At 35.9% G+C, this 24,216-nt stretch overlaps 1 protein-coding gene and 3 non-coding genes across 4 annotated transcripts in view; 2 read left to right on the top strand and 2 right to left on the bottom strand.

The window, feature by feature from the left end:
• Positions 1 to 24,216, top strand: part of LOC143680434 (phospholipid scramblase family member 5-like) — an 86,585-nt gene that overhangs the window by 57,781 nt on the left and 4,588 nt on the right. Inside the window, exons 3-6 of the mRNA XM_077156859.1 lie at positions 15,753 to 15,934; positions 20,449 to 20,491; positions 21,397 to 21,617; positions 22,888 to 23,049. Coding sequence (XP_077012974.1) covers positions 15,753 to 15,934; positions 20,449 to 20,491; positions 21,397 to 21,617; positions 22,888 to 23,049 — 608 coding nt within the window. The remainder of the gene's footprint in view (positions 1 to 15,752; positions 15,935 to 20,448; positions 20,492 to 21,396; positions 21,618 to 22,887; positions 23,050 to 24,216) is intronic.
• Positions 3,683 to 3,786, top strand: LOC143681842 (U6 spliceosomal RNA). Its single transcript, XR_013174898.1, has one exon. It is a non-coding gene; the product is annotated as a U6 spliceosomal RNA (small nuclear RNA).
• TRNAV-UAC (transfer RNA valine (anticodon UAC)) lies at positions 15,301 to 15,371 on the bottom strand. The gene has a single exon. It is a non-coding gene; the product is annotated as a tRNA-Val (tRNA).
• On the bottom strand, positions 18,250 to 18,352 carry LOC143681811 (U6 spliceosomal RNA). The gene has a single exon (XR_013174869.1). It is a non-coding gene; the product is annotated as a U6 spliceosomal RNA (small nuclear RNA).

Genomic DNA, 24,216 nt, shown 5'->3' with positions numbered 1-24,216 from the left:
CATTCAGCCTAGAATGCTCTTCTAGTCCATCTTGCACATTTCCTATTTGCGTTCAGAGCCAAGGTGAGATAACCCTCCTTTAAGAAATCTTCAAAGCCCCTTTGAAGAGATCTTAATGTCATTGGCTTTATATTATGCATACTTAAATTATAGCTCTTTTTGTACATTGCACATTTCATTATAATTTTTGTTTCCATAGCTATCTCTAAACTAGACTATTTGCGTTCCTTACTTTTCTTTTCATTTCCCAATGTAGCATAGTATTTAATACATCCAAATAAATGTTTTTGCCTTGACACCGCATGACTTCCTCTTAAGAGCTATGGGTCAAGGTGACATGTCAGAAATACATCTGAATTATGCATGTTAATGAGATTGACTATGAATACAGATTTGAGGGTAACTGAAAATTTCATCCCCTAAATTGTTGCCACACCTAACTATCCTATCATTTATCAAGACTTGTGCAAATAACACCTTGATGGTGTGTCTTCCCCAATTCTTAGCAGTTTATATTTCTGTTATGCCTAAAACATAATAACATTATGGCATATATCTTAGCTGGCTATAATTTAAAGTCAGGAACAGATCATAGCTTTTATCCATTTCTCACAGTCCCTACATTTTCTTATTCCACAATGGCATATAGGATACATTCCATTCTTTCAACCACCTTTAGCAAAGCATTCATTCAAATGTGGCATTTTCTCAGTGATATGGCCTATACATAGCATTAGAAGTAAATACAACACATATGCTATTAAGCATAAATTAACTCTAATGTAACTTGCCTATCTGTATAATGTGGCTGCATTCTAATAATTATCTCAGTTTCTTGGAAACTTTGCAGTTAGAGGACTTAAGCCTGGGGAGTTTATTTTCAATGATGGAAATACAAATTTTAAAATGCTGCAGAAAATAATTGGTTCACCTCTAGCTGGCACTGAGTTGCAGCTGCGCAGGCTGGCTGTGATATGGCTGTGGTCAGTGAAGGAAGTCGTATGCAAAACACTTCTGGGTTGTCTGCTGCAGCTGACAAAGGGCTCATTGCAGTATTCTGATGATATCTGAAGATGCAAGCAGATCTTGGAAGGACATGCTGACCACACTCAGCATGTCACAAGAATCAAGGCATAAGGTAAATTTATTTTGAATAATGGTAGAAATAAAAAGACTTTCAAACCAGTAAAATAGCTCTTGGTGAGAAGCAGTGGGGTCTCTGAAAATTTTAATGTCTTGTTAATTCTCCATATTAATTTACTTGGTAGCTCCAATTTCTTCTTCAATTTTCTCTTTCACAGATTCACATATAAACACACATCATAAGGACATTTATGTAAATAGTTGTCCACATGTCCAAACCATACACATTTCTGCTTATAATTTATCAGTTTCTTCTTGTGATATAATCTGGAATGTTTCCATAAACCAGAACCCCTCAGAATATTCACTCTCCTATAAAAATTTCTAGAGGAAACTAATATTGCAAATTTTTAAAAGATGCATTGTACATAGTAGATCCAGTAAATGCCAAAAGACTAAGACCTATTAAGCCAGGTTACTTCAAATAGCTCTATTCAACTTAACTTGGTGTCACTCAAAGAAACTGTATAAGTTGGAAAATGAGAAAAAGGACAACTTTGCTTCTGCCTTGGGTCTTAGAGTCTACTGGCTATGGAATACCATTTTCCCCATTGAGTCTGTATGTACAGGGCTCTAGATTAGGGGGTCTCTTCTATATCATCCTGGTGAATGGGGATTTCTCTGAACAAATTTGCTCTAGAACTCACTCTCATGCTTACACAGATTCTACCCTGTATCCAGTGTTCTTTTCCTTTGTTATAATTCTCCGGAGCCATATCTGTTTAAGAAAATAGAGACTATGTCTTTATTGGCATTCAGGAAAGGTGAGCCAATCTACTATCCTTCCACTTCTTTCTTTAGTAGTCCCTTCTTCCCTGCTTTAAAGTAACAAGGAAAATCAAATTAGCCATGTATGTGCAAAGCTCATTTTTAATGATGCATTACTGATTCTAATTAGTTTTGCTTTTCAGAGAGTTATATCATTTTTTTGCATTTTTTGTGTTTATTACTAATATTTACATTGCCATGATCTTTACGAGTTATGTCATTTTATTTTCAGGAGGTGGTAACTGATTCACAATTTTAAGAGAATTAAAAGAATATTGCCTCCCTATGTAGTGATACCCTGCCTAAGGACACATTTCCCCAGAATGGGGGCTATAATGTTGCAACTCAGTATACTCCACAATGCTATGCACATAATTAAAAGTTAAGAAATGCTTACTGAATGAATGAATGAAACACTGTAACCAAGGGGCAAATTTGAATAAGACAGAAAAGAAGTACACTTTGACTGCTGTTTGCGAAGTGTGAGTATAATGGCTGCTAAAATAAGGATTGCACACTCCCAGAAAAGAAAGGACCTAGTTCACCTTAAGGGATTGGATTTTTCATATTTAATAGGATAACTATGAATTAAATTACTCTGTTAGAAAGCATTATAATAATGATATTTATCCCCTTAATTGCTTTATTGCCTTGATTAATTTTTTTTTTTACTTAGATGGTGCTTTTTTCTCTATTCCCTTTGGCTAGATCTGGAGACAAGCAGGATACATGGATTTTCATTTAGGAGCAGCAAGGACAAGTAAGATGAAGCATTTTGAGGGGGTGAGCAGGCCCAAGCAGCAGAACATGGGACCAGAGACTCAGAGAGAAATGACCAGGAGGGAGTTTCCTGTGAAGGGGCAAGGCCCGTAAACCTTGGAGTTTCTAACATCCATTTTTGAGCTTTCTGTTTTGGCTCTGCAATCCCATTATGCTACCTTTAAGCCTTCGGTTATATTGTTAAACATACCCACCTTGTATTGGCCCTGGTTTGTGGAATCAAGTGAAGGGACAGGAGAAACTGCAGCCTGATGGCAAAGTGAAGCAAATGCCACTGGAAAATGTGAAGGGCTTCACAGCAGGAGCTGAGGAGATGGTATGAGCACTCTGAGTCATGAATGGCTGCTTCTGGCTCTTCTGTGAAATGGATACCCTTAGGAGAGAAGGGCTGATGGCAATGAGAGAGTGGAGTAGAATGGCCACAGGGAGATAAGGCCAGCAGGGAGGGTGGACGCACACGGCTGCATGAGCACACAGTGACAGGACACTTGAAATTCTGGGTTTAATTAGGAAGGGTTTGTGATACTGTATTTGAGAAAGATTGGAAAACAAAAAATAATGGAGGAGAGGGAAGGCCTCAGTTTGGTTTCTGCTACATGTTCAAAAATGAAAAAGTAATGCCTGTGCTGTCTTTGGCAGGACAAAGGGAAAGTGTGTGAAGGATGAAAAGGTAGCAACTGCATCTCATCAATTGCCTTAGATAGTCAGTGGCCTGGAAAATCTGCATTTGCAGGTTAACAGCGGAAAGATTCCATCAGTCAGGCATATGACCTTGTCCAAATATATAAATGGGTGGCCTTGTACATACCAAAATGCTTGATACACTTAAATTTTTATTTTTTATTTCAAAATGTGGTATTTCGTAGACCAGTCAAAATTAACTGGTCAATTATAAACCTAATTTAAAACATTGTGTTTGATAGTGTTAATAGCAACTTGGATTCTTCAGAAAGCAATTTCTCTAAATGACCTTAAGATACATTAAGAAATTGTGCTCGCTTCGGCAGCACATATACCAAAATTGGAAAGATACAGAGATTAGCATGGCCCCTGCACAAGGATGACATGCAAATTCATGAAGCATTCCATATTAAAAAAAAAAAAAAGGAAAAAAGATACATTAAGAAATTTAGGAAATATAATTTAATTTAATTTAAATGACTAATCATTTTTATTCAACATTTCTGTACAATAGCATCAAATAATGTCAGTTTTTTCTCAGCCACATGTCAGGGAAAAAAAAAACTCTGCCTTATAAAACAGAACCAAAATTTTTGACCAACTAGTACCTATGAGACTGAATTCATTTTAATCATTTTTCATAACTATCTATAGCTTCTCAGGCGGATTAACTGTTTTTAGAAGCAAATAATTTTGCTGATAATTTATTATATTTTACAAGTTCAACCTTTGTAAATCACATCATCCACCACAATTGAATTGGTGAGTCAGTTGATGTGGTGAACAAAGTTTCCATGGTCACCTGGTCAGCTGCATTTAGAAATATGAATTGTCCACTCAAGGTCATAGTGTCATCCCCCCCCCACCATGTGTAATACAGTTAATTATCACCTGTCTATTTCAATTAACTTTTTGAGGTTGTTGAAGATTTCTATTTTAAAAGTGTCTGATTAACTATATCAAATTTGTTTTAAAAAGATAAAGATTCATTTACATACATAAATAGTAGGGAATACATTCTTGTTTTTTGTTTGCTTGCTTTGGGGGGAGGTGTGGGGAGAAGTCTTAGGAGAAAATAAAAATGTTATATTCAAACATTTTCAAAATGTAAATAATTGTACTTAGAACTGGCAGGAATGTATACTTAATGGAATGCTTTATTACAGCATCTGGCAGAGGTCCCTTCTAGAAATCAGAACTATAGGATAGCAAGTTCAAAAGTGTATATTCCAAGAAATAAAGAAAAACTGAAAGTGCATGAAACTCTCAAAATGAGGATTGTGTATTTAACCTTCTGGCTTGTCTTATTTTTAAGTTGTTCCTACAGCCACCAAGTTAAATGATACTTTCTGAATAGCATTTACCTTTGGTGGTGGATTCAACTTCCCTTGTTGTCCACAGGACAAAACACAGCATTCTAAAAACAGCAGGGCACTCCCTTCCTCTGTTACCTGTCAGCTGACGTGAGGGAGGTGGGCACCTTCTGAGGTTTTGCACATACTGTGTTTTCTGTCCTTGGTGACAAGAAAATCCTTTTCTTTTAACCTGGCTGCTTTTGAAGAAGTGACTCAGACCTCTTCATGGTCTGTAAAGGTAAGAGTAAATATAGCAAACTATTATATTTTGCTTATATTCTGGCTCTGAAATTATATAGTCATAGAAGTGTTGCAATTAGTGGCAATGATTGATACTTTCAAAGCTCTTGTTTACTATTTTTTGAACACTGGAATTTTGAAATTTTAACTCCAAGGAGCATGCTGCATCAATAATAATAATAATAATGGCACCTGATTAAATGTAAAAGTTAAGATGCAAACAGTGTTTTAGTTGTAATGAATATAAACATAGTGAATTAATAAAAAGTTCTACATAGCAATATTTAAGGTGGGAATATTGACTGTCAAACACAAGATGGGTTGATATTCCAAGTTCAAAGAAATTTGAAAAAAACTTTTCACATCACCCATAAGGTAGTCCAATAGCTTTTGATTTCCACTTATTGTTTAAAAGATATGATACAGCCATTTATTATAAAGAATCCAACAATTTATTGCTACATTCCAGTGAATTTGATAAACAAGGAAATATTTCAGAATTGCAAAGCAGAAATCTTCCAAAATCCCTTTGCTGGTAAATTTACCACCAAAATCAGGAAGAAAATCTCTTTTTTTTTAAACTTTTTTTATTAATTAAAAAAAGTTAACAAGCAAAACATTAAGATATATTTCATTCTACATATACAATCAGTAATTCTTAATATCATCGCATAGTTGCATATTCATCATTTCTTAGAACATTTGCATTGATTTAGAAAAAGAAATAAAAAGACAACAGAAAAAGAAATAAAATGATAACAGAGAAAATAAAAGATTATACATACCATACCCCTTACCCCTCGCATTCATTTACCACTAGCATTTCAAACTAAATTTATTTTAACATTTGTTCCCCCTATTATTTATTTTTGTTCCATATGTTCTACCCTTCTGTTGATAAACAGTAGCTAAAAGGAGCATCAGACACAAGGTTTTCACATTCATAGAGTCCCATTGTGAAAGCTATATCATTGTTCAATCATCATCAAGAAACATGGCTACCGGAACACAGCTCTACATTTTCAGGCAGTTCCCTCCAGCCTCTCTGCTACATCTTGGACAACAAGGTGATATCTACTTAATGCATAAGAATAACCTCCAGGATAACCTCTCAACTCTGTTTGGAATCTCTCAGCCATTGACACTTAGTCTCATTTCACTCTTCCCCCTTTGGTCGAGAAGGTTCTCTCAATCCCTTGATGTTAATTCTCAGCTCATTCTAGGGTTTTTTCTCAGTCCCTTGATGCTGAGTCTCAGCTCATTCCAGGATCTCTGTCCCATGTTGTCAGGAAGGTCCACATCCCTGGGAGTCATGTCCCATGCAGAGAGGGGGAGGGTGGTGAGACTGCTTGTCATGTTGGCTGGAGAGAGAGGCCACATCTGAGCAACAAAAGAGGCTCTCTTGGGGGTGACTCTTAGGCCTAAATTTTAAGTAGACTTGACCTATCCTTTGTGGGGTTAAGTTTCATATGAACAATCCCCAAGACTGGGGGCTCAGCCTATAGCTTTGGTTGTCCACACTGCTTGTGAGAATATCAAGAATTCAACTTGGGGAAGTTGAATTTCTCCACACTCTCACCGTTCCCTGAAGGGGGCTTGCAAATACTTTTCCAGTCACTGATCAAATCACTCTGGGATTCATTGGGGCATCGCTCTGGACAAACCAACAAAATCTCATGTCCTACCTGAGATTCCAAGTACTTATGACGTTCAAACTATCTACATGAGTTATATTAGGAAATACTCTAGTCAAAATATAAATTTTGTAACAAATAAACATTTTTTGCTTTAGTCTCACACATAAGGTGACATTTTAAAGTATTAATTATCATTTATTTTCAGCACCCTGCAATAATGACATTCCTTTGTTCTTCCTCATGCAAAAACATTTTTAAAATTTGTGCATTGTACATTTCACTATTATTATATACTCTAGGCATTCCTAGATTATACCATCTCAATCTTTACCATCTATCTTTCTTTCTGATTTCATTTATGTCCCCAGCCCTCCTCCCTCTATCATTCTCACATGCAGCTTCATTCAGTGTTTAACATAATTATATTACAGTTAGGTAGTATTGTGCTGTCCACTTCTGAGTTTTTATATTCAGTCCTGTTGCACAATTTGTATCCCTTCAGCTCCAATTACCCAATATCTCACCCTATTTCTATCTCCTGATGGTCTCTGTTACCAAGGAAATATTCCAAGTTTATTCACTAATGTCAGTTCATATCAGTGAGACCATACAGTATTTGTCCTTTTGTTTCTGGCTAATAACACTCAGCATAATGTCCTTAAGGTCCATTCATGTTGTTACATACTTCATAACTTTATTCTGTCTTACAGCTGCATAATATTCCATCTTATGTAAATGTCACAGTTTGTTTAGTCAACTGTTGATGAACATTTTGGCTGTTTCCATCTCTTGGTAATTGTTAATAATGCTGTTATAAACATTGGTATGTAAATGTCCATTTGTGTCCTTGGCCTTTTGTCCTTTGAGTAGAGACAGCATATAGATGGGTCCTGTTTTTTAATCCATTCTGCCACACTATGTCTTTTGATTGGAGAGTTTAATTCATTAACATTCAGTGTTATTACTGCATGAGTAGTACTTTCTTCTCCTATTTTGCCTTCTGGATTTTATATGTCATATCTAATTTTCCTTCTTTTTACCTTTACTCATAGTCTTCCTTTCTACACTCTTCACCACACCTCTCTCTTCTGTCTTTGTATCTGTCTGTAGTGTTCCTTTTAGTATTTCTTGCAGAGCTGGTCTCTTGGTCACAAATTCTCTCAGTGATTTTTTGTCTGAAAATGTTTTAATTTCTCCCTCACTTTTGAAGGACAATTTTGCTGGATATAGAATTCTTGGTTGGCAGTTTTTCTCTTTTAATAACTTAAATATATTATCCCACAGTCTTCTCGCCTCCACGGTTTCTGCTGAGAGATCTGTGCATGGTCGTATTGGGCTTCCCTTGTATGTGATGGATTGCTTTTCTCTTGCTGCTTTCGAGATCCTCTCTTTCTCTTTGACCTCTGACATTCTGATTATTAAATGTCTTGGAGTATGTCTATTTGGATCTATTCTCTTTGGGGTACGCTGCACTTCTTGGATCTGTAATTTTAAGTCTTTCATAAGAGTTGGGAAATTTTCAGTGATAATTTCCTCCATTAGTTTTTCTCCTCCTTTTCCCTTCTCTTCTCCTTCTGGGACACCCACAACATGTATATTCATGCGCGTCATATTGTCTTTCAATTCCCTGAGTCCCTGCTCATATTTTTCCATTTTTTCCTATAGTTTCTGTTTCTTGTCGGATTTCAGATGTTCCATCCTCCAGTTCAGAAATCCTATGTTCTGCTCTCGAAATCTACCATTGTAGGTTTCCATTGTTTTTTTGTCTCTTCTACTGTGTCTTTCATTTCCATAAGTTCTGTGATTTGTTTTTTCAGACTTTCAGTTTCTTCTTTTTGTTCTTTCCTTGCCTTCTTTATATCCTCCCTCAATTCATTGATTTGGTTTTTGATGAGGTTTTCCATGCTTGTTCATACATTCTGAATTAATTGTTTCAGCTCCTGTATGTCATTTGAATTGTTGGTTTGTTCCTTTGACTGGGCCATAGCTTCAATTTTTCTAGTGTGATTTGTTATTTTTTGCTGGCATCTAGACATTTAATTACCTTAATTAGTTTATTCTGGAGATTGCTTTCACTTCTTTTATCTAGGGTTTTCTTGCTGGATGAATTTGTTGTCTATCTGTTCTTTGACATTCCGTTCAGTTTTATCTGGACTTTTAGCTTAAGTTTTGTTTAACTGAGGAGAATTTTTCAGTTCTTGTTTTCTTGTTTCTTGCCCTGCTTGTGTGGTGCCTGCTCCCCACACACACACACTTAGGAGGGTCTACTTAGATATTATAAACCCCAGCCAGATTTTCCCAGACCAAACTGGCCCCCTATCAGGCGAAAAGAGTCACCTGCATTGGTTTTTCCTGAGGGTGAGACCCAGCAGGTTGAAAGACTTTCCTGTGAAGTGTCTGGACTCTGTTTTTCTTATCCTGCCCAGTATGTGGCACTTGTCTGACTGTAGGTCCCACCAGCATAAGATGATGTGGTACCTTTGACTTTGGCAGACTCTCCCTGCTGGGGGTGTGGTGGAGACAGAGGAGAGGTTGTAGGCTGGTTTTAATGATTTCAAATTACCAAGCCCTGGAGTCTGAATTTCTTGATGGAGGGATTCCACCTGAGTTGGGCTTCACCCCTCCCCTGGGGAAGGCACAGTCTCCAGACAAGCCCCCCAAAGAGCTCACTTCTGCCTATGCCTGGGGCAGTTGCAGCCTGAAAAGGCCTACCATTGTATCCAGAGGCAGTCAAGCCTTTGTAGATACACAGCCACAAAAACCTCTGTTTCCTTCTTTTTTTCCCCCTTTTTCTGTCAGTCCTGCCCCCTTGACACTGGGGCAAAAATGAGCAACCTCCACTTTGATCAGGTTCACCTAAGCTGGGGGCCTATTTTTAGTAGTCAGTATTTGTTAATTAGTTCCACAATTGGCATTTGATTGTTCCCAGTCCCTGCTGCTGGTAAAGTCCTTTCCTTTCCTCTCTGGGAAATGGCCTGTGGGGGAGGGGAGCTGGCTGCCACAGCTTTGGGAACTCATGGTTCAGGGGGGTGCTCGTAGCTGGTCCAGCTGGTCCAGACTGGGGTACGCTGTGTCTCTGGTCACTGACGTGGCCCCAGGAGCTGTTCTGTACTGTTTCTGGTTATTTAGTAGTTGTTCTGGAGGACGAACTAAAATGTGCACGTTGTTAAGCCACTATCTTGACCCAGAACCAACATGTTTATCAAAATATCTTCTTTTAATCAAGCAGATTAATTGCCAACTTTTGAAGAAAGCTAGTAAGTTTTGCCTGTAATGTCTAAAATCATATATATATCATTAGTGTTACTTACTTCAAAGACGTTCTCAAAGGACAGTGGTTGTGGTTATTTTTTGTTTGAGTATGGCAATCTCACTAAAAATGCTTCTGGAACTTGTATAAAAAAGAAATCATAATGAGTTTTCATTCTATTACCAAAACAAACCATTAAACACTAAGTTATAAAGAAAAGTTTTAGCATGAAGAATTACTACCAGAATTATTGGTGAAAACCTTTTAACCTAATCACAAATAAGATAATAGAATTCACCAATGTATCATATGCTAAATGAAATTTATGATCCATTCACATAAACATGTATGTTTACCTGCTTTATTTATCAAAATCCATGTTTGGACATATAATACAGAACAAACAAGGTAATTTTTTTCATTTTCTATCAACAGTTAATGTAGACTGGTTCCCGAGTATCATTGGGAGGGCTCAAACAAAATATAAAACATCGACCTGAAACAGTAAAATCATGAGTTTTAATATGTTTGCTTCATTGTTTCAATTTGAAGGTAAGCCAAATAAGATCTTGACATTTCTTTCATTTAATACTGACAGTAATACAGTCCAAAACACTTCATCACTTTATAAGAGTTACAACAACAACTCTAGCATGTAAGGAAAAAAGTTGCAGAGTACATAAAATATTTATAAGCTAGTTATACATTTTTAAAAGAGCATGTAGAAATTCAAAGCCAGATAGAAACTCAAAGACATTTTATTCATTGGGTCATCTGAGTCTTTGAAGAAAGTTGGTGACTAGAAAGCAACTGATGATCCAAATATGATTAATCTACCAACAGAACAATGATGTTCAGTAGCGATAAGGACTTGAACTGAAGATTAAACTGAAAGGAAAACTTCAGGTGGAAAGCTAATACTTTTTCTGCAACCTACTCCAAATATTTAAGAAAGGAAGGTGATAAAATATCTGTTGAAAACCCTTACAACACCCTAAAGCATTGAAGTGAAACTTGAAGCTTTCTACTGAACTAAAATGCCTTGCTTGAGAGGGCAAGTTATGCTATCATCATCATTTACCTACACAGAATATTTTGGGGGAAAGTTTTCTTCAATAGCAGGAGTTAGACAGAATCTAATATACCTATAAGATGGAATAGATTTTTGACATTAATACTGAAAAAGGTTATGGATTCAATATTTTCAAACTATTTATAATGAAATATTAAATGATTTAAGTGATTTTATGTGAAATGTATTTTTATCCCCTAAAAAAAGTATTTCAGCACATTATCTAAAACATCACGATGTTCATCAAGAGAGATGAAACCGTCTTGGTAATCATCATTTTGCCAGGGATTATGCGCTGGTTGCTATTTCATACACTTGGTTGGCACACCAATCAGCACTGCTAAACCAAAGGACAGTATGAATGTTGGGTGTCATTGGAACTGAAGAGAAGTCTCTCTTTAGTATGAAGGAACAAAATTAGAGCAGATTTGAGAAAACAGGAGTTGCCTGGATGATTTGAACTGAACAGGAACTGACCTCAAAAGCTGCTCCATAGCCAATGAAATCCCAGAAAAAGAAGCAAGTGATTTCAGAGTGATGGGCCCAAACATCTGAGACTGAGACAAGCCCACACTCTACTCCTGAGTAAAAGCTTTAGCTGTGATGTTCTTAGAACCTGCTGCAAGATCTAAGGGCCTAAAGACCTGAACAAGGGATGTAGAGCCATTTGCCAGACATTCCATCACTTGCTGCATTTTGTTACAGCAAAGGTAGTTTATATGATAAAATTGGGGTCATTTGGCTGCTTTTTTTTAACAATTACAACTGACAATGAGAGAGAAACAAATAACCTTTCTCCTGTTATTATCAGAAATTGACCACCAGACATGGTATTTAATTGAGGGAGAATGTGTATAGTAAAATGCATGAAAAACAACAAACTTAAGCTTCTATTTTTGAAATAAGGCTACACTAGTGTAATCACCACCCATATCAACTTATAGAACATGCTCACCTCAAGTATTCCTTTTGCTGTCAACAGTCTTGTATACCTACCCCTTAGAAAAGCCATTATTCTAAATTTCATCTCTGTGAACTAGTTTTCCTGGATCATGGCTGTGCCTTCATGCTTCTCTGAAAGTCAGTTAATGCTTTGGACACTAAAGCTGAAGAAAGGATGTTGCCTTTTATTGCTTTCCAGTTATTACTGCTATACTGGTCATTAGCTGACCACACACATTTGACATAGTGTTACATAGTTTCATCTGGGTTTACAGCTTGAGAGTAAGAGAAGTCCTAAAGCCTCTATCATTTTGGTGTGCCCCAGATCTGGGAGAAGTTTCACTAAGAGTCCTCATGGGAAGCATGTTTGCTTCCATTATTATAGGGAACTCTAATTTACTTGGGTCAAATGACAAGTTGGTTTCCATTTGGTTGTAACCATACAGCAGTTCCAAATTCTTAATGTCACAGACCAGTACAAACATAGTGATCCATCTTGATCTATTCTTGGAATAGGGGTAAATAAATAAATGAATCACCTGGCAATTACCCCTCACTATTGATACATGGACGCACAATCTTAACGAGGCTGTCATTACTAGAATTGGTTTATCTGCATGTCCAAAGGCTCATTTCCTCCCACCATTTTTTTAAATTCCCATGATCCTTCACCAGTTTTTTAAATTCCCTTCCAGGTATTCCCTGGAAGGTATTCCCTTCCAGGCTATGCTTGAATTTTTTTAATGAAAACTAAGAAATTAATTAAATTAATTAATTTTCTTTTTCTCTAAAAGAAGCTCAGTACACTGTTTTGTTATTCTCTTACAAAATTTTATTTTTAGAGATTTAAATAATACAGAATATACCCCTAAATAAACTTTCATGAATTTAGGTATCATTGTTGAATAGAGACCATTCTGTTATTAATGAAATAGATGTTTTAGTATATGTGCTATGTATAGCCTCAAAGATTTCCTCCTTATATTAATTTAGAACCAGTTTTCTTGTACAAGCATGCCTTGTTCTATTGTGATTTATTATGTTTCACAGATATTGTGTTTTTTATAAATTGAAGCATTGAGTAAAGCCCGTCATCGCCATTTTTCCAATAGCATGTGCTCATTTTGTGTCTCTGTCACATTTTGGTGATCCTCACAATATTTCAAACTTTTCATTATTATATCAGTTATAGTGATCTATGCTCTGTGATCTTTGATATTACTCTTGTATTTCTCTTGGGGTGCCATGTACACATCTAAGCCATTGAACTTGATAAAAAATATTTTGTGTGTGTTTCGACTGGTCCACCAACTTGCTATTCCCCTTCCTCTCTCCCTCTTTTGGGTCTCTCTATCACCTGAGATGCAAAAATAATAAAATTAGGCCAATTAAAACCTAAGCCTCTAAGTATTCAAGGGAAAGGAAGAGTTGCACATCTTTCACTTTAAATCAAAAGCTAGAAATGATTAAGCTTAGTGAGGAAGGCATGTCAACAGCTGAGACAGGCTGAAAGCTGGGCTTGTTTTGTCAAACAGTGAGACATGCTGTGAATGCATAGGAAGAGTTCTTGAAGGAAATTAAATGTGTGCTCCAGTGAACGTATTTATAATAAGAAACCAAAACAGCCATATTACTGATGGAGAAAAAGTTTTAATGGTCAAGTTAGAAGATCAAAATCTTCTAACAAGCCACAACATCCCCTTAAGCCAAAACCCAATCCAAAACAAAGCCCTGATTCTCTTCAATTCTGTGAAGGCTGAGAAAGCTGCAGAAGAGAAATTCCAAGTTAGCAGAAGTTGCTTAATGGGGTCTAAGGAAAGAAGTCATCTGCCAGGTGAAGCAGCAAGTGCTGATGTAGAACCTGTAGCAAGTTATCCAGAAGATCTAAAGATAATTGATCGAAGGTGCCTTCACTAAATAGTAGATTTTTCATTGTAGAAGAAACAGCCTTCTATTGGAAGGTGGCATCTAAGATTTTCAAAGCTAAAGGAGTCAATGCCTGACTTCAAAGTTTCAAAGGACAGGCTAACCGTCCTGTTCTGGGCTAATGCAGCTGGTGACTCTCAGTTGAAGCTAAAGCTCATTTATCATTCTGAATATCTGACATATCTTAAGAATTATATTAAATCTACTCTGCCTTAGCTTTCTAAATGGAAAACAAAGCCTGAATAACAGTATATCTGTTTAACACAGGGCTTAATGGATATTTTAATATTTTGAGGCTCAGAAAAAGATTCCTTTCAAATTATTACTGCTCATTGACCATCCACCTGATCTCCCAAGAGCTATGACAGAGATATACAATGAGTGTTGTTTTTGTGCTTGCTAATGCAACATCAATTCTACAGCCCATGGTTCCAGGAGTTATTTCATCTTTCAAGTCCTATTTAATAAATACATTTCACAAGGATACAGCTTCCATAAATAATGATTCCTCTGTTCAATCCAGGCAAAGTCCATTTTAAACCTTCTGCAAAAATATTCACCATTGTAAATGTCATTAAGTACCTTGATGATTCATATGAAGAGGTCAAAAATATCAACATTACCAGGAGTTTAGAAGAAATTGATTCCAACTCTTATGGATGACTTTAAGGGATTCAGGATTTCAGTGGAGGAAGTAATAGCAGATGTGGTGGAAATAACAATGAACTAGAATTAGAAGTGGGACCTGAATTGCTGCAATCTCATTATGAGATTTGAATGGATGAAGACTTTGCATCTTTTGGATGAGCAAAGATAGTTCTTTCTTGTAATGGAAACTGCTCCTGGTAAAGATGGTGTGAACATTGTAAATCAGAAACTCCAATCTGAGAGATGATTGAAAAAGTAATATTTTGATAATAATATAGAAAATTGATGGTTTCTTAAAAAATCAAGGCCAAACATTAAAGAATTATATTTTATGTTTTGTGAAATTGGGTGAATTACAAAGGGAATTCATATTGCCAAAATAGTACTGGACAGTTATACAAAACACCAGCTAGCATCAATTTGACATCAAAGCTAAGTTAGATATTATACTGCCCTTAAGAATCTTACAATTTCTTAACTTATGAATATTCTTGTCGTATTTGGGGTTAAGCCATTGATGTTCAAAGTATGTCCTCAGATCAGCAGCATCAGCTTCACCTGAGAACTTGGTAGACATGAAAATTCTCAACTCCTCCCACAACCCAACTATGGGAATCAGAAACTCTTGAGTAGAGTCGGACCATCTATGTCTTTGCAAGCCTTCAAGGTGGCTCTGATGAAGGCTAAAGTATGAGAAACATTGACTTAAACCTAACCATAACAGTATGACTGATGAGGTAAGACAAAATATCCTTTGCTATTGGGAGGAACCTACATAATATTTGGGGAAAGGAGAATATGCTTTGGATGACAGTCATAATTTAAATTAAATCCATACATCTAAGATAATTTTTTGGGTGCATGGTCCAGGAATCGAACCTGGGTCTCCCACATGTAAGACAAGCATTCTACCACTGAACCACCCATGCACCCGACTAAGGTAATTTTTATGTGCAAAACTATATAGTTGTTTTACCATTTATTTGCACTTTGAGGTTTTTACTGCTTCTTCTTTGTGAGCAGACGTTTTATTTACTTAAAAAACACAATTTTTCTAAACCCATTTTTGTTGGGTAAGTCATTGAACAACTTCTCACAGCTACTGCCAGCAGACTTCCACATTCCTTCTGCTCCACCTTAAAAGTCAAAGGATGGTGGCAATGAATTGTGAAAATGAAAGAAAGGCCAATAAAGTGAGAGGCAGCAGAAGGAAAACTATCATCAGAATAAGAAAGCCACAAATATTAGATGAAAAGCAAAATCAAATGGCCTAAAGTTAAATACAGGTGGAAATTTCTCTTCTCTTGCAGATGCCCAGAACCAAAGAGGTAGAAGTGTGCCTGGTTTTCTTCCAAGTGTTCCACAATCAGATAGAAGACTACATGCCTCACACTCCCATCCAGGGGACCAAGTGTGGCAGCCATGTCTCTCTCCACCAGGCAATTTCATGCCAACAGTCAGTCTCCCTCCTGGGCTAGAACATTTAAGCCAGGTATTTTTACTTTTCTACTTCTACAAATGTGTTCCCCTTAAAATGAAAACGAACTTCATTTTCTTGTGTTTCACAGTAGATGTCAAAGGGCTTCAACCAGTAATTTACTGAAATGAGAAAATTATCCTAAATCAAGAAATTATAAAATACTGATTTTACTTCTATTATTTGGGAAGAAATTTATGTTTCCTTTTATTGTTATTACTATTTCATACTTTCTTGATATAGTGACAAGACTGAATGAATACTTTTAATTGAGCTGTTTAGCAATTGCTAAAGGTGTTGGCAAATTTATCCTCAAGGAATAGTCTAATATGTCCATCACTAGCAACCATCTAATTTAAGAATATTTATTGATTATCTACTTACTCAAGGCATAGGAGAAATATAAAACCTAGCCTCTCTCACCTCAAATACTCTGCCACTTAATTGGCAAGGCAAAAATTTGCTGATGCACTTTACTGTCAGATAAATACACAATTTTAATGTGCACAGGTGTTCAGAGGAGAAAAAAATCATTAATGTCACAGTCCAAAGCAGAAAATTCCACAAGAAGCTAGGAGTTTGGTTTTCAACTAAGTCTCAAAAATGATGCATTCCAAGGGAAATCATAATTTCAAGTTAACATTACTGCTGCATTTCCAGGCCAATTTGCTTGAAAGCTCATATTATTATTAGGAAGTCTAGTCATTGGAGTGTAAGCAGTGATTCAATCCTTTTATTAAATCAATCAACAAATATCATCATCTGAATTATATGACACATAAATAGCAATTGTTATTCATATATACTATTGTTGCTTTTGTATTTTATCCCACAAAAGATTAGAAATACATTCACACTAGTATTGAGTTGTCAGCACATCTGCTGCAATTTTCAGCTTGTTTGGCATTCTTTCAAACTATAAAGTCTATCTCCTTTATCAAAATCAAACCTCTGTGTTAATTCCCTTAAAGTACAAGAGATTTCTGTTGTGCCTGATAGGGTTTAAGCTACATGCAGCGTATGTTCCTGGGAAAATGTTTATAATTGCAGATGCCTTATCCAGAAACCCACTGGCAGACAAATGGACTTTAGAGACTGGAGAGCACAGGGAGACATGTAAAAGAGCTGGAAAAGCTAACATACCATCTTCCTTCTGCAGAAAGGACCAGCTGTAATAGCTGACTAGAGTTGATTAACTGCTGCAAGCTGTTTGGGAATGTTGTCAGACAAGGTTTTGCCAAGCATAAAAGTGATATACCAGTGCCAGAGGGCTGAGGTTTGATGATCATATATGGTCATCACATATTCTTCTTCCATCCATGAATGATGACCCACCCGCAGCCAGATGCTTGACAGTAATACATTTTTTTCACATTCAATAAATACAGATATGAACCCACTGGCTTTTATTCTAAAATAGGGCAAATTTCCCAAAAATATGCCTTTGGAAATCTTTTCCAGAAAACAGAACTATGCCATAAATTGGTGAATACTTTATCTCCAAAGGAAAAGTAATTATTCACTTCATTTTAAAAGAACTACTTGAAGGCAAATTGCATTTGCCTTCAAGCAGTGTGCATCTATAGGAATAAATGAACATTTCTCAAAAGTTTTATTCCAGTATTTTCTAAGAAACACAACACAAAATGAACTATTTTGTCTTGACTTTCATTGCAAAGTCATAGAATTAAATTATGAACACTTGGAAAAATCACGTTTTCAACAAATGTCCAGGTACAGATATGGCAAAAATATCTTCTAAATTAAAAAAAATAGAAATCATATGTTATATTCAATCAATTCCATCCAATGACTATTGAGCAACTTTTTTTCCATAAAAATTGAATTAAATTCTCAAAAGCATACCAGAAATTTTTAATATAACAAAAATTCACAGGGCCATAGGAATACAAATACTTCTTAGTGATACATTTTGGAACATATGGAAGGATTTGTGAAGAGAGTATATAATAGTATACATTAACAAGTGAATAGAATGCCATTAACCAAATTATCTTTCTGCTTATGTAAGTTAAATCTAATCATAAATGTGATAGTTTCTCTTTTCATATTGAATTAATTTTTCATTATAGTCAACATAAACATTTTACCCCATCAAAGGGTAATTAATTATTATACTCCCACCTAAGATAAAAGCAGAAAGTTAAAGTCCACCAAATTTACATTTAAATGTAATATATACAATTTATTTTGAAACATACATTAGACAAATTACTGATACCTATAAATCTGATAAGGTATACATAAAAATTAATTCTTAGATGATATATTCAAGGCTGTCATTATATCTATATATATATATATATTTTTTGAATATGGAGTGTTTCATGAATTTGCATGTCATCCTTGTGCAGGGGCCATGCTAATATTCTCTGTATCATTCCAATTTTAGTATATGTTGCTGAAGCAAACACTGTCATTATATTTTTATTCCTATACCTTTCATGCTCAAGGTGCACTCAACTTTCTCTGACACCTAAACACAAGATTCAATCTGTTTAATGTTTCCAGCAATTTTGAATCAATCAACCAATTGCAAACCATTGAAAAGGGCTCCTTTGAACCATGGTTAAGGAGTAGCCAGGGCTATTTAAACGAAACTAAAAGCAACAAAACAATGTCCTCAAATCCAAGAGGTATGTCCACAGACAGAGGGAAGACCAAATGTTATTGTAGAGGCTAGGGTGAGTAGAAGAGTAGAGGAAATAAGGATGAAAGGCACCCACGAGGCCCACAGTATCTTTAATGAATTGTTTCCCCAGTACCTAAAATGAGTACTGCAGAAAGAGTAACAGAGTCAAAAGCCTGTCAAGCAACATGGGTTCTAATCCTGACCCAACTATTTACAAATGCCGCAATCAGGCAAATTACTTCATCTCTCTGGCAATGTTTCTCAATATATAAAATAAGAGTAATGTAATCTATCTTTCTGAGTTATTGTGAGGATTAAATTAAATACTGTGTCAAAAGATCTAGAAGAGTGATCCTTCTTCATCCTAGAGCAGATGGAAATTTAGAGTGCATAACTTTCAAGGCCCAACCTTGGACAATAGTGTGCATATTCATTGTACCTAAACTCAGAACTTGTCCATGCCTAAATCACCCCTCCACAAATCCACTTCTGCATAAGCACATAGATCCTTTTTGAGGCTTACCCCTTCTCCTCTCACAATCCCCCGTTTCCCTCAAAAGAGGAGAGCAGAACAATTGTCAGTACACTGCAAAAGACCACTTCTAACTGAAAAGAAAAACTTTTAGTCTTCTGCCATAATTGTGAAAATAGGCTTTAGAATAATTTCAGACCATAAATTAATTTTAAAAATATATTTTTAGGTAATCTCAAAGAAAGAAGCCGCATGCATGCTTTTACCAATGATGAGATCTAAGCAGAGGAAATGATACCGGTCACCTCTGCTTCAGGAGGGCGGCGAGGAGAATGAAGGGAACAGTGCGCCACCAAATGTCTGGGTTAGTGGTGCCTAATCTAGACCAAATAACGGTAATAAACTCTTCATTTTACCCATTACCAGTGAACTCATTAATGTGAAGGAGAAGAGAATGAATGGAAGGAAATTTTATAGCAAAGTAGAAAACTGGCGTGTTAGAAAATAAGGTGATTGGCGCCATATGTAGTGTTCACGATCGTGCCTTAGTGGTCAATCAAATACTGTACATCAAATTTGAAATATATGTAGATAAATTACATTTTAAGTACACAACTCTCATTTTCCTTTAAAAAGCAATTTTCATCGTAGATTTTTAAAATATTTCTCATCATAGATTTCTAAAATATTGGTTCCATTCTAATTTGCATTCAGTGAATTTTGTCATGTTGTGTATTTAGTTGTGTAACTCTTTTTCTGCTTAAATTGGTATTTCGTTGGTATGAGCAGAATATTTTTTTTAGCTCAAAGGAAGGTATGAATGAGAAATATAGAACAACCTGTTCAACGTTACCAAAGACACCACATCACTCTGAGGGATAAGCTGGAGCATGACCGAGAGTCAGGCAGGTGTGGAGAGAAGGCACTCAGGTCATGAGTTAAAAAGAAAAACGAGTTTCATAAAACATCCTAAGCATTGTTATTCAGAAATTAGTTTAAAAATCTTGAAGTATTGCTTGCAAGAGTTATTCTTATATTCCATTAGCATGGACACTCGAGAGTCAGCCATAGGTCCTATTTATGTTTTTAGCAATTCTCCGTTGGAATTTTCAGTGTTCTTGTACATTTTTCCTTGAATAAACAGTGTTTTACCTCAGCAGGCAGAGTTCTCACTTGCCATGCCTGAGACCTGGGTTCGATTCCCACACCTGCCCATGTGAAAATAAATAAACAAATAAAAAGCATTTTACTACATTTTGCAGTCTGCTTTCATCCATCTCCCAAATCAGGAACGAGAAAGTTACTTAATATCATGTAGACTAGAAAACAGGTTAGTAGTAGTATCTCTAAGGTTTCAGAATGTTTGACATAACACTTTTTGTTCACTTTGTCATCTTTTAACAGTTTGACCTGATAATCTTACATCAGCAGGTGGAGCTTCTTGGAAGTAAGCATATTCCATTCTGCACTTATTAAAACCATTGAGAATAATATTTTCATTTTCATAAGTTTCTTTACATCTAAATATTTTATAAAGAATAAAGTTAAAATATGTAGAATAGAGTTAGAGCACGAAGAGGACCAGGCCTGCTTTTTAAATTAAAAACTGAAAGTAAAATTATTAGTCTGCTTTAGAGAAACCAAAAAAGCATGAAATTCTCTAAGCCTTTGGTGGAGTTGCCATTAAAAGGATTTAAGTATTTGACCAGTTCCATTCATGCTAATCAGATATTTTCTTAACAATCTCAGAAATAGAAATCAAGGTTGAAGCTAGATATCAAGAATTCATCAAAACAGTTCCACCTTTTTTATTGTTTAATCAGCAATTCACCAAATAGGCAAACTAACAATACAGAAATTTACAACAAGATTACTAATGATTGTGAATTACTGGGGTATTTCCTGCTTTAATATTCTACATTATTCCTGACATTTGTCAAAACTGAAACAGATGGCAGAATGGTATGCAGCTATAGATATATTACCAGATATAGCTTTTAGACAGAATCTTCGCTCTACCTGTAAAGTGTCCCATTAACTTCCACACACTAGAATTATTATTCAACTAATAGATTCTTCTTTGTAGTATTGCTTCTGTAGTTGAATAGTTGTCACATCCATCATATATTTAGAGTCAAAATAATGGCATAGATTTTGTCTCAGCATTTACTTGATTTCAGTGGTTAAGTCCTCAAAGTTTATAGCACACAGTAGAATGGTGTGAAGATACCATATATTTAATAATCAATCAGTCCCTGAGCTTATTTCTTTTAATAACACAGCCTTTAGTTATTGAAAGGTTTTGATTCTCTGCAACAGCAATATTTTAACGAAATTGTTTGGCTTCATTAGTGACACTTGGCACTGAGACCGCCAACAAATATGAGATTAAAAACAGCTTGGGACAGAGACTTTACTTTGCAGTGGAGGAAAGCGTCTGCTTCAACTGCACTTTCTGCTCCACTCTGCGGTGTTGCGTCCTGTGGATCTTGGATAACTCAGGTCGGGAGGTGATCACGGTGAACAGGCCCTTAAGATGTAACACCTGCTGGTGTCCTTGCTACCTACTAGAGGTTGGTCGCTGATGCTGGGTGTCACACACACACACAAACACACACACACACACACATGAAAATATTAGAAGTATATTTAAAGAAGTATTTCTTTAAATGCATTCATTTGGTGCTAAATGTCAATCTTTCAATAGTTTTAAATTAATTTGACATTTCTTAAAACTCAGAACAGAGTAATTCAGTGGCAGAATTCTCACCTGCCATGCAGGACACCTGGGTTCAATTCCTGACCCACGCACTTCTCCAAAAAACAAACAAGCAGACAAACCAAGACAAAAAAAATTCAGCAAATGGTGCTGCAATAATGGAATACTCACATGATAAGGGAATGAAATGTGACTCCCACCATACAGCATAAAAAAAATCAGAACAGCTTGAGGATTGGTGATTCACTGAAATGTTTTCCTTTCCAACACCCACCCACCCCAAAATAAAAAACCACAGCAGCTTCCATGCTGTTAATCCATGAAGATCGCTCTTATGAGCAGAAATGCTCTTCAGACTATGAACTTACTAGAGAAGAAAAGGCAACATGAGATCAGGTGATGGTTACCAGCTTATTTTGAAAATGTTTCATTATTTTCATATGGATTTTATTTGATTTATGTGATTATGTTGAAATATAACATGATGGATGATAAATGAATTAGTCAAATGGAGATTTAAAAAAAGAAGAAAACAAACTTGAAAAAGCAACTGCTAGTCTTTAACTCTTGGAAAGAAGACAATCAGCTGTTGGAATGGTGTTTAGTAATTATAATTCTGCAAGAAGCATATGTTTTTAGTTGAAGACAGAGAAGCTGGAAGTTACAATGTGAAGAGCAAAGAATTCATGAGCATTTAGCAATTGGAAGGTAGGGATTTAAGTAGATGTGTGTTTTGGTTAGAACAGGGAGGAAATAGATATGAAATATCACAACTGGGGCTGCCTTGGGCTTAACCAATTATTTTGCTTGGAGCAAAAATGGCAAAGAAGCCAGAGTCACAGGCACACAAGTCTGTTAGTGTGCATATACTCTTTGGGGAGTTAAGACAAAAACATATACTTGGCATTGTGCCAAACATACAGCTAGCTATAAAGTGAATCATTTGGCTCTATAAATTATGAAAAAGAACACTTTTGTTTTCTTAGAAGTGGATGTTTACAATGACTTAAAGAATGAAAAGTGATTTTGTAACAGAATATTCTTTAGGGGCAATTTAACATTATGTTTAAATTAAAATATTATAAATTCAGAAACTCTTCTTTTATTATTATCTCTTCTTACAGCTAGAAATCCAAGCCACTCTTGGTACTATAATTGGTTATGTTGCACAGAAGTGGGACCCCTTTCTGCCTAAATTTGCAATCCAAACTATGAACAAGGAAGATATTCTGAAAATTGTTGGTCCTTGTGCAACATGTGGCTGTTTTGGCAAAGTAGACTTTGAAGTAGAATTAATGAAATGAAGGAAGTTGTCACTTGGGTTGTGATTTTTTACAACATAATTCAATTGTAAAATACTTAAATAAATATATCTGAAATAAATTTTAAAATAATATATTTGTGAAATAATGTAATAGGCTGTTCTAGTTTGCTAGCTGCCTGAATACCAGAAACAGAATGGCCTTTAAAAAGGGGAATTTAATAAATTCCTAGTTTACAGTTCTAAGACCAAGAAAATGTTCCAATTCAAGCAAGTCTATAGAAATGTCCCATCTAAGGCATCCAGGGAAAGATACCTTGGTTCAAGAAGGCCGAAGAAGTTCTGGGGTCTTTCTCAAGTGAGAAGGCACATGACAAACACAGTCAGGGTTTCTCTCTCAGCTGGAAGGGCACATGGTAAAACATGGTGTCATCTGCTAGCTTCTCCTCCTGGCTTCCTGTTTAATGAAGCTCCCTGGGAGGCATTTTCCCTCTTCATCTCCAAAGGTCGCTGGCTGGTGGACTCTGCTTCATGGTGCTGTAGCATCCTCTGCTCTCTCTGAATCTCTAGCTTTCTCCAAAATGTTTCCTCTTTTATAGGATTCCAATAAACTAATTAAGATCCAGCACACCTCAACCTAATCCAGTTTAGCAACCACTCTTTATTAAATCACATCTCCAGGGAGATGGTCTAATTAGGGATTAGAAGAAATGGCTGCCTTTACAAAATGGGATTAGGATTAAAACATGGCTTTTCTAGGGTACATACTTCCTTTCAAACCAGTGCATAGGCCCATAATGTGCTTTCCAATAATAAGAACTCATAACTGCAAACATATTAACTCCAAGAAATTTTTTTTAAATCATACTACAAAAATGTACTACCTTGATAGTGCTTTCTTGATTAGACTTGCTTAGTGCCAAGTATTATTCAGAGCGATTGTAAGAAATTGAATATAGTGATTCATAGCATGCTTAATTAAATACAGTTTCGTATGCTTTATAAACCATGCTACTGTATCTTCTTACTTAAAACAGTAATCGTCTATTTTAAATGTGGTCCAAGTCTGTAAATGTGACCAAGTTGTACAGATATGTGTTGTTTTGTCTCTTTTATATGACCATCCTTTTCTAGGTTTTGAAAAGTAGCAGAGCACCTGATTTATGGTGCTTTAGATTTATGTGGACTTAAA

Source organism: Tamandua tetradactyla, chromosome 4, assembly GCF_023851605.1.
Source record: "Tamandua tetradactyla isolate mTamTet1 chromosome 4, mTamTet1.pri, whole genome shotgun sequence".
In the NCBI taxonomy this organism is placed as follows: Eukaryota; Metazoa; Chordata; class Mammalia; order Pilosa; family Myrmecophagidae; genus Tamandua; species Tamandua tetradactyla.
This window is presented reverse-complemented; position numbering and strand designations above follow the sequence as displayed.